At 33.2% G+C, this 15,347-nt stretch overlaps 3 protein-coding genes across 14 annotated transcripts in view; 1 reads left to right on the top strand and 2 right to left on the bottom strand.

Moving 5' to 3' along the window:
* The window catches only part of LOC107999512 (uncharacterized), a 38,892-nt gene extending 35,755 nt beyond the window's left edge, over positions 1-3,137 (bottom strand). For 2 of the 3 annotated variants that reach the window (XM_017059404.3, XM_017059403.3), the window contains exon 1: positions 2,347-2,489. In XM_017059404.3, the coding sequence (XP_016914893.1) occupies positions 2,347-2,398 (52 nt within the window). In that variant the 5' untranslated portion in view covers positions 2,399-2,489. Of the gene's footprint in view, positions 1-2,346; positions 2,490-2,995 lie in introns of those variants that run through there. The other variant, XM_062080177.1, reaches the window with a different exon arrangement.
* LOC107999513 (exostosin-1) lies at positions 2,400-11,359 on the bottom strand. Of its 4 annotated transcripts, XR_009831355.1 has the most exons (11): positions 11,217-11,359; positions 9,334-11,126; positions 8,046-9,108; positions 7,694-7,895; positions 7,497-7,616; positions 7,161-7,391; positions 6,832-7,098; positions 6,458-6,708; positions 5,613-5,742; positions 3,435-3,537; positions 2,530-3,356 (listed from the first exon to the last, which is right to left on the bottom strand). XR_009831355.1 is itself a non-coding variant. In XM_062080182.1 (10 exons), the coding sequence occupies exons 3-10, from the start codon at positions 8,927-8,929 to the stop codon at positions 3,303-3,305; spliced, it is 2,112 nt and encodes a 703-aa protein (XP_061936166.1). In that variant the 5' UTR covers positions 8,930-9,108; positions 9,334-11,126; positions 11,217-11,359; the 3' UTR covers positions 2,400-3,302. The 4 variants fall into 4 exon arrangements, 3 of the variants coding, with proteins under 3 accessions (XP_061936166.1, XP_016914895.1, XP_016914894.1); XM_062080182.1 differs by lacking the exon at positions 5,613-5,742 and having other exon boundaries at positions 2,400-3,356; XM_017059406.3 differs by lacking the exons at positions 2,530-3,356; positions 3,435-3,537 and having other exon boundaries at positions 3,800-5,742.
* A 217-nt stretch (positions 11,360-11,576) lies between these two features.
* Positions 11,577-15,347, top strand: part of LOC107999521 (protein FAM76A) — a 47,334-nt gene continuing 43,563 nt past the window's right edge. For 2 of the 7 annotated variants that reach the window (XR_009831360.1, XR_009831359.1), the window contains exons 1-6: positions 11,577-12,037; positions 12,521-12,585; positions 12,661-12,874; positions 13,002-13,138; positions 13,300-13,543; positions 13,641-13,878. Coding sequence is in view for 4 of the 7 variants with exons in the window: in XM_017059419.3 (XP_016914908.1) it covers positions 11,942-12,037; positions 12,521-12,585; positions 12,661-12,874; positions 13,002-13,138; positions 13,300-13,543; positions 13,641-13,874 (990 nt within the window). In the remaining 3 variants the exon portion in view is untranslated. Of the gene's footprint in view, positions 12,038-12,520; positions 12,586-12,660; positions 12,875-13,001; positions 13,139-13,299; positions 13,544-13,640; positions 13,879-14,572; positions 15,204-15,347 lie in introns of those variants that run through there. The other 5 variants (XM_062080187.1, XM_062080186.1, XM_017059419.3 and 2 more) reach the window with 5 other exon arrangements.

Below are 15,347 nucleotides of genomic sequence, written 5' to 3'. Positions count from 1 at the left end.
TCCGTTCGAATCGAGAATTAACATTTTTATAAATTCAAAGACGAAGCATGCGAACGAGGAGACGAATCACCCTCCTCCTCCTCCTAACACGAAGCATAATGGAAAACCTATCCGCAGCTATTTCCTTCCTTTCCCCTCTCGAAAAATGCTCTCCGCCACGAGAAGAGGTCTCCTCTGGCCGCGCCCTGCGCCACCTAAACGTAATCTCGGCAATATTTCTAACCGAGTCCTTGAGGTTGAGATCGGGGGCGGATAAATTACGGGGCGTAAACTGCATCCTGACGGTAAATTACTCGATAGCGGTAGACGATACCGTGGCGCCTACGCGCTAAACCGCATCCACTTCCATAATCCTACCACTCTTGATCCACGACATTCCTGCGACGAATACCAAGCGTCGCGATATCTGTACGCCTCTCTCCTCCGACAAATTTCAAACCCTCGCCTCGCCACGATTTTTCCATCATTTTTTCGATCGACCCGAACAAAAACTGTTGCTTTTATCGTTTCCAATAATTTTATTCTTCTTTCCTCCTTTTTTCCATCTCCGAGAGAAAGAAATATAATGGCTGTTATACATTGGAAAGAGCGAGGAGCGCAGTGGTGGAAGGAGAGATCGGTGGGAGATGGAATAAATTTGAATACTCGTCGCGGCAGGCACGTGGCGGCGCTCAGCTGTTTTCACGGATAACATCTTCGTCATCTCGTGTAGCGGTGTATTTCTAGCGAGGAAAAAAAGGACAAGTATCGAAACCACCGTCGAAGGTCGGATTCCATCGGATCTCTGCATTCTATTAAACGCGCGTTATCGTCTCCGTGTATCTTCTTTACGGGGAGGAAGGCCTTAGCGGAGAGTGCGCCTGTTAGGAGCCACGCGTAGCGAACATGTATATTTGCTCCCGATCGATCTTGCTAACGTCGATTGTAACGATACGTTACAATTTCTTCGCGTTATCCTCGATTTCTCAACCGGTACATAATTTAATATCGTTCCATCTATCGAAGTTCACAGGAGGATCGCGTGCATGCGCGATGGGAAAATAGATTCTACGCACGGGCACCCTTTGTGAGAGCAGAGGCGGCGAGCGATTTCGCAAAAGGCGTCGTTTTCCACGGCGAGAGTCCGTCATAACCGAAACGCAAACTCGTGGATTTCCATTTATACAAATCGAATCTCTTCCGATAAGATCCATCTCCGATAACGTAAGATACGATAGGATAACGTTTTCTTCCGCTCTCCGAACGAAACTTCGTTTTAACAACGGAGGAACTGTTGCAACGTGAATTTCGCACGCAACGTTTCTGCGAAATCTTGCTCACTTTGCAGCATTTAAGACGAAAATAAGTTGAAGAAACGAGTGGATCAAGATCAACGACAACCGCCAACTTTCGAAAAAAGAAGCAAGCTAACGAGCCAATTTTTCCCCCAAAGCGGCTCTAAATGGATTAAAACCAATTTAGCTGTTCGAGGAAGCATTTTAGAGCCTGTCACCGTATTTGGATCTTCGTCGAGATGGGAATCGAGAAAAAAGGAGGTTCACGCGCACCCTTGGGGCACACCCTCGGGGAGCAAGAGCACTTTGCTTAATTTCCGCGTGTACTAGTTATCCAACGACCCGAACATTACGTAAACTGACATTTTCGCGGCTAATGCGAGCTAGTTGACGAGCGAGTTGACCCGCGAGTCATTCGACGAACCTCGATGAGAGAGACTTTTTCTCTCCTCTCTTTGTTCCCTTAAATTTTTCTCGCGTACATAAAAATTCGGCAATACAAACGATAGACCAGTCTATCTTCCCTAGAGACGAAATTTTAATAATTGACAATCGATCAACGACGCACGTTTTCCTCTTTTCAATTACTTTTATCTAAAGTTTCTTTTTTCAAAACTTCGCTTCGAAGAAAATACCAAGTGCGCATTATGTAACGTAAACTATTCGAGATACGTATTTAAATACGTCGCATACGTTGCCGTTCACCGTTCATCTACGAATTAGTTTCCTCTTCGACCTTCGAGTGTGATTTAAAGACCGAGGCGCGAAATACGTTCTCGTGCACAACGAACGAAAACATAAACTTTCGTTTAGAATCGGGAATGCGAGCTATGCGAGTAACAAAGTGAAAAGAAAAAAAAAAAAAGGAAAGAAAAAGGAATAACGAGAGAAATATACGATGATGTAATAAAGCGAAAATGCTTGGTTAAATATTCGATACGAGGCGCAAAAAAAAAGAAGGAAAAAATTGACTCGAAATGTTGGATAATATTTCATTACGTCATCGCATAGGAATAAGAATGATAGATTGCAGGTAGAAGAAGTACGGTTTAAAGAAATGTCAAACACTCACCCACTCTCGACACGACCGCCAGCAGGAGCAACACGCTGCTCACGATGATCATCTTCGTCTCTCTCTCTCTCTCTCTCTCGGGCCTCCGTTCCTCGACAGCTCGACGAATTCACGCGAGGAAGCGAGCCTCCTCTCTCTCCGAGATAATCGGAGATCGCCGTTTGCTTTCTTTTTTTTCTTCTCTCTTTTTCTCTTTTTCGTATTCTCTGCTCGAACGTGGAAGGATTCGCGCACACAGATAATTCGCGGTGAAGTTGGCGGGCGCGGGAACGAATTAAAAATGGGTGAAACGCGGGAAGCGGGGCGCAGATTCCGCGCCACGTTCTTTAGCCGTTTCCTTTCGTTTTTTCCCCCCGATTACGTTTTTCACGGCGAGTTCGATCGAACCGGTCGGGCGAACACTGGCGGTTTCTCGGTTTCCGCTCCTCTTGGCCGGGAATCCGGTAAAGAATCGAGGGACAGGGGGGAGGAAGAAAGAGAAAAGGGAAGAAAGGAGGCAACACCGGGGCAGCAGCTTCGATGTAGCGCCGTTCAAAGCCGGGAGAGCTCCATCGACGTCGCAAAACATATGCTACGGTCACGAAGAGAGAAAGGTGACTGGGTATACGCAAGGCGTGCTCAATACCTCCTGTCTTCTTGGCATAGTCACCTTTCTAGCAAAGCGGCAACAAAGAAGGGAGTGTTGGTACTATATCGCGTGGCCACCACCATTCGCGTTGCTCGCGATCACCGGACCAACGATGGTGGTGGGCCACAATTCGCGCTGGAGCTGGAGGTGGTAGAGATGGTGGTGGTGTTGGAGGTGGTGGTGGCGCGCTCGAAAGCGGTGGTGGTGGTCACGGTGGTGGTGGTGGTAGTGGTGGGTACCGATCGACCGTCTTTCCACCACCAAATCCGCCTTCCTTCCATCAGATTTTTCCGCTCTTCGTATCGGTAACCCTGAAACCATTCTCGGCTTACGTGACCAACGAGAGAGAAGTTTCGCGTCGATCTCCTCCGCGCTCCTTCTCCTGCAAACGAAATACCGAGGGTTAGTTTGGATCGTCGCGCAAAGATACGATCGTAAAATCGCGTGAAATATCCCGTACCTTTCTTCGCGATCTCTTCGCAGCAATTTTTGAATGGTGTATCGTATCTCGGAAAGAATCAAGTTGTACTCGAGTCGAGATCTTCTCCCATGGATACAAATCTCTAATAAAAGAAAAAAAGAAAGAAAGAAAGAAAGAAAGAGAGAACAAGCGATGCTAATTTAACCACGGATAAAAATATAAAATAATATAAAATGAATTATAATATATATATTCCTCTCACGAGCCAACGTGATTATTAGATTTGTATAAAAACTTTATTTTCTCGGCCATATAAAATCACCAATATTTGTTCAGATATACGTTATTTTGACGAAAGGAGATTACATTGACCATCAGCATGGAATTGTAATGAAAACTACTCGTTAACTTTAAAATAGCCTTCTGTTAGAATTTAATATGTTTGATACTGTAACAAATGCGGATAACTTTGTTTACCGAACGAAAGCGACCATTTTGCACAGTCCCGTATCTAATTAAATTTATATGGTGAAGAGTATGCAGGAAAGAAGAACCAGATTTTATTTATGACGATAAATAAGTAAAGAAAAAGAAAAAGATCGCTTCTTATATTATATCGAATAAAAAATAGAACGAATAAGAAAATATTTATTAAAAAGAATCCTTTATTCCTGCTGACCCTTCGAGCATTAAAATCAGCAATACGATAAAAAATATAACATTTCCAGTAACATATATTATAACATTATCGCGATAAAGAAATGCCATTGGTGGAATTACACAGTCCTTTTTAATCCTGTATCCGATAATTACGAATATATCACATGATAATTATGAACATATCACATATATATGTACATCATTTTCATTCCTTACACCGTGAAAACACAAATCTATCTGGCATCCAGTTTAGCTACGTGGATCATGTACTTTTCCCTTGGATGTATCGATATAAATGAACGTAAACGACTAGACATACTTGCGATATTGTCACAAGTAATTTCTTACTTCCTTTTAAAGATCTCCTGAGAGCGATCGAACTATACATATACGTATTCGAGACGAACAAAACAAAAATACGTAATATACGTATACATGTACAACAATACGCAAAATCTTGAAATACTTTCTACATATTTCATTACGAATAATCTGTGCCTAGAATACATAGAGAAACTACGAACATACAATGTTGGGTGTGTACATTGAAAAAACGAATGAAATGTTTTATACATAAACTTACACTTATTGCAACAATGAACGTTGAACAGAGGTAAACATTCATTTTTTTTTTTAAAAACATCGAGCAAGATCGATAGAGTTTATTAATTATTGTTATTGGATTATAAAAATTTAAATATAAAAAATTATATTTATATCAATAGCTCTCAGATAGTCCACCAAGTCGTAAGCTGTATTTCAGTTCTCGCGTTAAATAGATCCATCCCTGAGGCTACTAATCAAGACGTAATCCGGACATAGCTACATATTTTGTTTGATTTATATAAAATATTATCTGCACGATAATTATTGTTTCAACGATTAGAGAAAAGTAAGCGTTTGATAAATTTGGTTTCGAGCGATTTCAATTGACTATAATTAGAATACATCGTATGTAGCTTCCAAAGGCCGGTTTTAAAAGTCGAAGAATTTGTCGAATAATGTTCGTTTCTTTTTTTTTGTTTTTTTGTTTTTTTTTTGTTTTTTTCGTTTTATTAGTAACTATGAAACGATTCGTATGTACATCAATTGAACACGGTTATATATACAACAACGGTTGTATACCGTGGCTCGATTTAGATTCAAACAATATTACAAGATATCCCATACTTTGTACAAAAATTCATTTTTGCGAATATATAAAAGCGCAGAGAATCGCTATTCCTCAAGAATGAAAGACCTTCTTGATTTGCTTGATAACCACTATAATACAATGGTTTTTTACTTACAACGAAGTAAATGTTTCCTATACATTTGGAATAGCCTCTAGCGCGCACACGCGGCTGTAATTAGCAATATGCGCCACTATTTAATAGAAATATTCGAGGCTATATATATATATATATATATATAACATATACATATATATACATATATATATATATATATAGGATGCCCGTTTCGAGAGTAAATAATTTTATAACTGATAAAATATCTTGTATAATTCTAATTACTAACTAATTCAATTTGCCTATATTTTTTGCGCAAGTTGCTTACAGAGTCTTTGAACAAAACAGGGTCAAGCCTCATATTAGATCGTAACAATGGCATGTACCCGAAAACGGCTACAAACGTATTCATACACGTTTGTCGTTGTATAAAGTGATCTGGGTCATTCCATGGAGATCTGAAAATTTGACGAATCAAATAATTCCTGAAAATGCTTCATGAATATGACACTTTGCTACGCAGGTAAAACGATAATAATGACAAGCGACTATACAAATTATTTTAAACATTGACGAAAAAATAAAATTAAAATGGAAACTTACCACAAAGAAAGCTCTACTTCAAATAGCAACAAAATACATACGATGATAGGGTACAAAGCAAATAATGATAATGATAAAAAACACAACACTTTGAAAATAAATTGTATCATTGATCAAACATAAAACTTATAATTTAATGTCGATGTAACTGTTTTTTTCACTTGTTGATACAAATAAAAACTGATATGATGCAATATACTTTTTATTTTTTAATCTAAATTAAATTATTAAAGTCAAACGAACGTGCTCGTCACTTTGATTCAATATTACAAGATGGCGAAAACTTCGAAGTAACGAAAAACTTTGAAAAACTTCGATTTACTAATTATAAATCGATTATCGCAGAAGTAATCGATATTGTGAAAAGTCGATTATACGACCTGTAATTTGATTGGTCAAATTTAAATTTCAGCATTCTTTACTTTGTTAATACATTACTATTGATGGGAAATATGTTTATTGTAGAAAAAATAGAAAATTGTTGAATTATTTACTACCAAACGTTAAGAATATTCGGAAATCTTATTCACCTGCGTAGCAGTTCGATATAGGTACGTAATAAATACATACCTGATTCCTGCCACTGTGGTATCTTTATACAACTTCCGTTGAGTTACTTTGATAGGTGGTCTTCGCGTTACATGACTTACTAAAAAATTCATAAGTATATCCTCGCAATTTTGAGATTGCTCGACAGTCTTGTGAAGCGTCGAACTCAGTAATTCGGTATACAATGTATTATAATAACGATGATAAAAGGCGGCACCAGTTAGAATTATACTATAATCATTTGTCCATTTACTTGTATAACCCCATGAACGCTTCAAATATAAAAGAGAGAAAAAAAAGTGTAAAAATAGATTAATATCGTAATATGTAAAATAATATATAAAAATTAATGTAAAAATTTTATAATAAAAAAAAGTAAAAAAGTAAATATTTACTTTTGAATCATCCCAATAATGTGATCTTGCTGGATAACCAACTATTCGATCAGGGAACGATTTCCATACCGTAAAGGCAAAATCAATTTCATCTGTATTGAGTGTGGCATCTTCGTCTAGAGATAATATGGCACTAGTTTTGATTAATGGATGAGGATAAAAACGTTGAGATATACCATCAACTGTGACAACATGTATTGATGCTTTGATCCCTTGCCATCGTGGTCTTCTTGGTAATGGAATATCCGAGTTCCACATAAGAATAATCTAAAATAGAACGTGTATTAATATCAAATAAAAACAGGTATTGATTTACACGATTAACTTACCTTATCTAGATATTTACTTTTCGCGAGACTCTTAAGCAGCCGATATAAGACAGCAGTAGATCCTAACTGCGAATAGATGATGGCAGTGAAGGTATTACCTGGATTACTTTTTGAAAATGGAAGTTCTTGTTGACTATCGGCAAATTGTGGTAATATTGCTAATGCTCCAGGATTAGTATTCCAAACAAGCTTTTCTCTTGTACCTTCCCAAGGTAAACGTTCGCGAATATTCTATGAATTTGATAAAATATTAAAAAATTAAGAAGAAAAAAATCATTTTTTTATTGTTTTATATAATATCATTCTAGATTATTATTATTATTTTTATAACATTACCTCAAATACTGTAAATACAATTTTTTCTATCGACGAAAAATACCGTTCCCAAAGGAATTGTGTTTGTTGCCGTAATTTAAGAATATGCACATTGGACACAGACCGCACTATATCTGGAATCTAAGAAAATAATATTTATAAATTTGTTCTTTATGCTTTTAATTAGATTTTATTTTGATTTTTATTATTTTATATACTTGAAGTAACAGTCTTTCATCAGAAAATATAACAGCTTGTGTCCAATCAATTCGTTCGTGAAAAGGAAGTGCCCAACCATTACTTAAAATAACTGGAATGCATCCAGCTCTTAAAGCTTCTAAAAATCGAAAACTACCAAGTCTTCTTCCTCTTGGTACAAGACAAAAAGTAGCATTCATTAACAAAATTTCATAATCATACCTAAAATAATAAATTAAAAATTATTCATTTTTAAAATAGTTAAATATAAAATTTAATTGAATGTTATGTTATTAATTAAAATATAAAATATAAAATTAATTGAATATATTATAAAAGTTAATTGTTAAAATATCTTTTTTTAATACTAACATATCATATTCTTGATTATCTTGTTGGCAATGTTCATCTTGTAACTCTCTCCATGCTTTACCATGACGGCAAGTTGTAACAAACACTAAATCCTTGCCATTATGTAAATGATAAAGGGCATTTCTAGTTTCAGAACCTATACCATGGACGTATCTTTTACCCTTGAAAGCTGCAATGTATTTTTTATTATTAGGAAAATTATTTTCTAAAGCTTGTCCTGGTTCTCCACCACGTTCTGGATGTTGTTTTCCAAACAATGGAATAGATATATCAAATTCAGGTCTATGTCTAAAAATAGACATGCTGGCCTTTGCAAGCATAGCATATCCTAAATCAAAGGCTAAAGATTCTTCTGCATAATCAGGCCATGTTCCAGAATACAAATTAAATATCAAATGATTTCTGCCATTGTTCCAATATGGTAAACGCATTAATTTTGAAGGAAGATTATGCACAAATTCTGTCGATAATGGATCTCTATCCAATGTATCAAGAGCTAATACAAATATACATGCTCGAGTAGGATCTGATGTATAATATCTTGATTCTGTAATAACATTCAATATTTTTTGGTATAGTGGACTTATCACATCTTCAATTGGATACACATATACTGTAAAACCTTGCTTGCATTTGGTAAAGTCAAAACAAGTCTCCATACGGCATTGTTTTGTACGTTGAGACATAATTGGGTTTCCATTTGATGTTCTCAAATCCTTGTCATAGAATTCTTCATTTAGACTTAAATATGAAGGCAATCGCTCATAAGGCAACTGAGATCTGCCTGTCCACTTTTCACTTTTTAATCGATAACCACCAAAATAACAATAACCAAGAAACGCACATGTTACAAATAATAATAAATAGCGCTTCTTGGCTTGCATTTTTAATGCAATCAGGTTATACACCAATATACACTAATTTTAAACATTATTCTTCACATATAGAATACATGGCATTTAATCATAAATGCATTATAATAAATCTGTTATTATTTTAATTGTATAAATACACAAATTCAAAAATTATTCCAAAATGAAATTGAATTCATTCTTAAAAATTGCTGAAATAGAATAAAAAAAAAAAAAGATTATTGAAAAAAATAAGAACATATTTACATATACATTATTTTCAAATAAGTGTAATACAATAAAGTTTTATATATTAATATTTTTAAATGTATTAATCAACTGAATGTATCACCTAGTTTTTATAAAATTTTGTTTACAAAATCTTAAAATTTTTTTTACATAGAAACGTTGAATGAATGAAACACGTATTCAGTTACCTTCAAATTTGCATGATTCAACATTGGTTAACAGGAACGTTTCAAGAATTGTGCTTATTATAAAATACATGGCTAAGGACGTATTATTTTTAATAAAACGTCAGCTCTATATTTATATTTATATATTACATTACGATTTAAAAAATGTCGAATTTAAATGACAGATTGTAAACGTCTATGGACGCTGTAAGTTAACCTATACGTAAATTATTACGGACGTTGTACACGAGAGCAACAACGTCAAACATATCGAAATCGAAATTCGATGAAATAAGATTGAATAGCGATTCATACTGTCTTATAATAATATTTATCTTGTTAGAACAACACAATGAACTTTTTTCTTAGGTTAGTTCTGACGTATATCCAATTTGCAGAACTTGCCGGCGTTATTACGCCCATTCGCATTTTCGGTCGGCGTCATTACACACGCGTGACATCGATCGGAAAATGTCTCCAAGTGCAAAATCATTGCACGCAGCGCATTAAATAATTGGTTTAAAAAGCAACACGAGTTATGCAATGACGTTGGAACGATTAGACTGGCAAATCGCTTATTGGTTACTTCATGCCCAGCTTTTCAAGATGTTTGATTGTGTGCGAAATAGTACTAACTACACTTCTACAAATCTAAACAAAACTGTGTGTCGATCAAGGTTATCCCGCTATCTAGTGGTCAAACAATAAACCTCCTGAACCGTTTCACCCGCTTCGATTAAATTTATTAAAAGCACATATTTTTTTTTATTGTAAATCAATATTCTTTAAGGGAGATGTGTAACTTAGCATAAAGCTTTTATGATATCAATCAGAATGAGGGTTATTGTGTTACGCAAGAAATTTGTTAGAGAGAAAAAAAAAATGATAATAAATCGAAAATGATGGATAAAAAAAAAATTGATAACATTTTTCATAAAATATTTACCCATAATATTCCTTAAAAATTTTCTTTTCAATAAATATTTTTATTTTTTAAGTTATTCCTCACGAACGTTCTGCACACTATCCGAGCAAATAATTTACTGTTTCTAAGTCAAATATTATCCAATCATATAAGATCAAGCCATTACCTTGATCCGCTTTTTATGATTATTTTTTTAAATACATGTTATAAAGATATAATTACTACATATAAATATTTTGAATTTCTACTTATCTATAATAAATATTCAATAATCTATTAATGTCTATGTGTACGAATATATAAAATACGAATGTACATATATTATTTCCTATTTTATATTTTAATGATTTTAATGATTCATCATTATGTAAATGTTTTTCATTATTATCAACTGAATGAATTATCATTATTTTTAGTTATAATTTTAATTTCTTTTTAAAATGACAGAAATAATTAAGGATTTAATTTAATAAATTATATTTTTTATAATTATATTATCAAAATAATAAATAATAAGCTAATAATAGAAAATGATAATAAAAATCTAAAAAGTAGAAACATGTATATGTTTAATAATTAAATTTCATATGTAATAATAAAATTTAATTTAAATAACATTTAAAAATAAAGAATCTTATATATATATATATATATATATAAATATATAATAGAATGATAAAATTTACATTTTGCTTATAAGTTGATAATATAAAATTTTACTTTTTTTTGAAACAATTCTTCATTTTAGTTTATCATTATAAATTTAAGAGATTTTGATTTTCTATTGTCAGGAATCTTGATCTTTAATTTTAATTATCATCCTTTTATAGTTAATCCTTTTTTTATATCCAATTCATATTCTGCTACTATTCATTTTAATTGTTGTAGGCTTAAACATATAATTAAAAAAATGATTTAAAAATTTATTTTTTATACGAATAAGTAAATAATATAATTAGTATGTAAAAAATATACATACCTGTAAGTTTTTTTTTTGTTTTACTTTTAATTTGATATTATGTTTAATTTTTTAATAAATTTGGAAATAAATTAAATATATTTACTACGGTAATCATTATATGTATTATTAGGTTATATTTATATTTGATATATGCTCAAAAAGCTATGTAAACATAAGATGCGTGCATTACTGCACGTGCGTAAACGGAACTACTGAACTATACGAATGACGAACAAGGTGTGCTGATTCGTTAGTTTCAAAAGGAAAAGGTCAAAGAGGACATATTCTACGAGGAATGTTTACAATACTGTGTTAACACCAATTTAACCAATTATTAATCAGTTCTCTTAGTCAGGAAAAGAATGATTGGTTTGTAACATATTTTGTTGGATATATATGAGAAGATGAAAGCGACATCTACTCGTTAATATGAACAAGTAAAAACGTAAGAAGTCACAGATGGCTGTCTCAAATCAACAACCGGTGCAGTGAACGAGCGAAGTGACGCGGTTATGTACGCAAAACAATCGCGTCAGACGCGTAAAACATCGTGAAACATGTAAGGAGTTGTTATCATAAGTGCCATCGTGTTGAATTTTACGTTTCTTTTTGTTTTACAATACGGCCGATTACTAGTGAAAGCAAAATTTGGCTCGATCCGCCGTTGTCTTTACGAATTGGTTTTATCATCGGTGACGTACGGTTTTGGGGCACCGAGGCCAAACACGAATCGCTGTTCAAGGATGAGCGCGAACAATGTGCAAGCACTTTTCGCATGTTCAAGATGCTTTTCAAGGCATCCTTTTGAAGAACTTTCTCCAGGGCAACAATTGTGTAAGGTATTGCTTTGGATTTTAATATTTTTCCTCGAAAAATTTTCTTTACATTTCTGATTCTTTTAAAGCGTCATTTTTCCTATTTGCAAGATACGATGCTAATAATAGAATTTTTAATTCAAATACATGTTTCATATACAATTAATACTATTTTATAATGAACAAAAATTTTGAAATAGGATTTAGATAAAAATTTAATTCTAGTACAGATTCATTTTTATGCTTCAATTTAAGAATAATTGCACATATGTTTGAAAAAGTTAATTGTAACATTTTAATCGATTTTGTTTAAAAAAGCTACATTTTGAAAAAATAATTATTTAATTTTTAATTTGATAAATGTTTTTTTCTTAAAACATTGTGTATTTTCTGCTTAAGTTTTGTGTGAATATTAATCGATTTAAATTTAAATATGTACAATATAGATTGTTACAATAAGTTTTTTTTTTTTCAATGAATTTTTACTATATTGTATTACTTATTTAGGAATGCAGAGGTGCATTTCCTGTGGTGAAATGTACATATTGTAGATCGGAATTCCAACAAACGATGTAAGCATCATATGTTATTTTACATTTTAGATTATAAGATATATTTTCATAACAATTTTATTTTTTATTTTGTAGAAAGGGCAATACAAGCACTATTTGTAAGAAATGTGAACAAAATGTGAAATCTTATGGTAAACCATCGGCCTGTGAATATTGCAATACCATAGCTGCATTTATTGGTAGTAAATGTCAAAGATGTACAAATTCTGAGAAGCGTTATGGGCCACCAGTTACTTGCGAACAATGCAAACAAAAGTGTGCCTTTGACAGACAAGATGAAGATAAGAAGGTAATTGATTTTTGTATAATTATAACAAGATTTTTTTTGAATTTGAGAATAATAATTATTAATATCTTAAATTCAAAACAAATTCTTGTTATACAAGAACAATAATTATTAATATCTTGATTGAAAGGTTGATGGAAAATTATTATGTTGGCTGTGCACATTGTCATACAAACGAGCATTGGCAAAAACAAAACAATCCGATGCTGAAAGGAGGGCACATTTGAAATTAGCACAACAACGAGCAGCAAAGCACAAAGAACAAAAGTAATTATTCAAATACAAATAATGTCGCAAGGTTTGTGCTTAGTAGTTTTAATTGTGTTCATCACAATTTCAGTATCTCTTCAATTGTAACACAACCTGGTAATGTTCAATGTATAAATATTCCATATGAATTCCTAGTCAATTTAACGATTTTGCTTCAGATTAAAAAGTCACAATAAGAGACCACACAGAATAGATGTAACGAAGCTACCGCCTCAATCTGAAGGTGCGGACACAAATGGTCCAACACCGGTGAAAGCAGCGCGAATGGTTGGTGTCCATGATCCACATGATCCCAATAGTTCGGATCATGTAGTCGCCGTTACACAACTTAAGGAAAAGATAGCTCATCTTCAAAAACAAATATCTATTAAAGATGGGCAATTACTTGCTAAAGATAGACAAGTGAGTATAAAAAAGAAAAAAAAAGAAATAATAATAATAATTTGAAATATATTCACATAATAACGATATTATATATAATTATTTTTTGTTTTCTTAGATTACAGAATTGAAAGCAAAAAATTTTACATCAGAAACAGAGCTGCGTAATAAAATGAAGGCGACAGAAAAAGAGTACGAAGCCAAAATATCAACGATGCAACACAAGATTTCCAGTTTGCTGAAAGAAGTTGCTTCCTTATCAAAGAGTTCTAAGCGAGGTGATAGAGTAGCTGCCACAAAAACAGAAGCTGGGACCAACAGTGGAAGCGGAACAGACAGTCCTGTACCTTGATAAGGTAGGACATTTCACATCCTCATTATTCTTTGTCAATTAATGTTCGTACGATCATATTCTATATTTACATTTTAATTCATCGACACAACATATTTATAATAATAAAATGTTGTAATTGATTATATATTTAATATTTGGAATGATGTTTCATTTGTGATTTAACGTTTGTGGCTTTTTAATAATTTATCTCTGATAAGAGCCAAACGTTATCAGAATTCCATTTCTTGCGCTTCTTTTTTTAGTTATGTTCTATTATTTTTTAAATATGTGTATAAGAATGTATTATTTTCACTATCTTGTTCCTATATTTCTATACGATGTTATATTCTGTTGGAATAACGATATAAGGCCCATAGTGTTTTTTTTATTCCCAAATATTTTAATGTTATTATTGTTTTGCGATTACGTGTCCGTACGATATTATTTTAATACGATGATCACAGTAGTTTGTCATGAATTTTCTTTATCATTTTTTTTTTTTTTTTTCATTATGCGTTATCGTTGCCTACATATTTTGGATTTGAAATTTATAGCACCGCCGATAATTATGCTTGTGCTCTTTGCGATTATGTAAGATAGCACGAAGTAAACTTTTCGGTGCGTGTTTAAAAAAAAATGTCTTTTTTAGATTTAAAAAAAAAAAAAAAACGTATAATTTTTCTGCGAGATGAAAGAAGTCTTAACATTGTTTTCAGGGACTTGGTTAGCCGTGACAACATACTCAAATGTCCATACCCGCATAAATCATGTGGTACATTACATATAGCTAATTGTTTCCATTAACAAGGCAAAATCTGTATTATTTTTCTAATTAATATAGGAATATATATTGTCTTCGACGTGTACACGGAAAATCATACACGTTCTTCTTAAGGGGGATGATGATGATGATGATGATGATGATGATGGTGATGATGACGATGATGCAAGTGCAAAGAAAGGTGTTATTCATAAGTTAGGTAGTTTCCCTCTTTCTGTTCCGTTTCACGATCATCCCGCAATCGCGAATTTTTGAGACTAAATATCGTGAAAAATTTGTTTATATCACGAAGAAACCGCCATTTTCGAAATCGAATTGTACAATAATGAATCGGAGAGGTATTTAATCTCCGATAGAAGTGATTTTTAAATTAAAATTTACGATCGAAGTTGATACTTGCGAGAAATGAACAGAGTTATATGCAGACACATATACACATACACACACTATAATTGAGCAATAGTGCTGCTGTAACATTTTCCTATCTATAACGATGAAGATGTAACGACGATGAACCAGGATATGGTGATTGTAGATCAATTTACAATAAAAGGTTAAAAACGATATACCTCGCCTTATAAGTTGAAACATATCCTTGGACTTCCTTCCTGTTAGAAGGATCCGTCTTTCTATTCGTCGTTTCACGCCGATAGTTTAGATTGACGGAAAACGACGAACGATTCTTAATTTTAAGGAGGGGTAACGTGAAT

The sequence above is a fragment of the Apis cerana genome, linkage group LG10, assembly GCF_029169275.1.
Source record: "Apis cerana isolate GH-2021 linkage group LG10, AcerK_1.0, whole genome shotgun sequence".
NCBI classification, from domain to species: Eukaryota; Metazoa; Arthropoda; class Insecta; order Hymenoptera; family Apidae; genus Apis; species Apis cerana.
This window is presented reverse-complemented; position numbering and strand designations above follow the sequence as displayed.

What these genes read in the sequence shown, in the direction of transcription:
- LOC107999513 (XM_017059406.3), bottom strand. Translation starts at nt 8,929, where the DNA reads ATGCAAGCCAAGAAGCGCTATTTATTATTATTTGTAACATGTGCGTTT. An exon ending in ATGAAAGACTGTTACTTCAA is followed by an intron (nt 7,617 to 7,693) that starts GTATATAAAATA and finishes TTATTTTCTTAG; the next exon opens with ATTCCAGATATAGTGCGGTC. An exon ending in ATTATTGGGATGATTCAAAA is followed by an intron (nt 6,709 to 6,831) that starts GTAAATATTTAC and finishes TTATATTTGAAG; the next exon opens with CGTTCATGGGGTTATACAAG.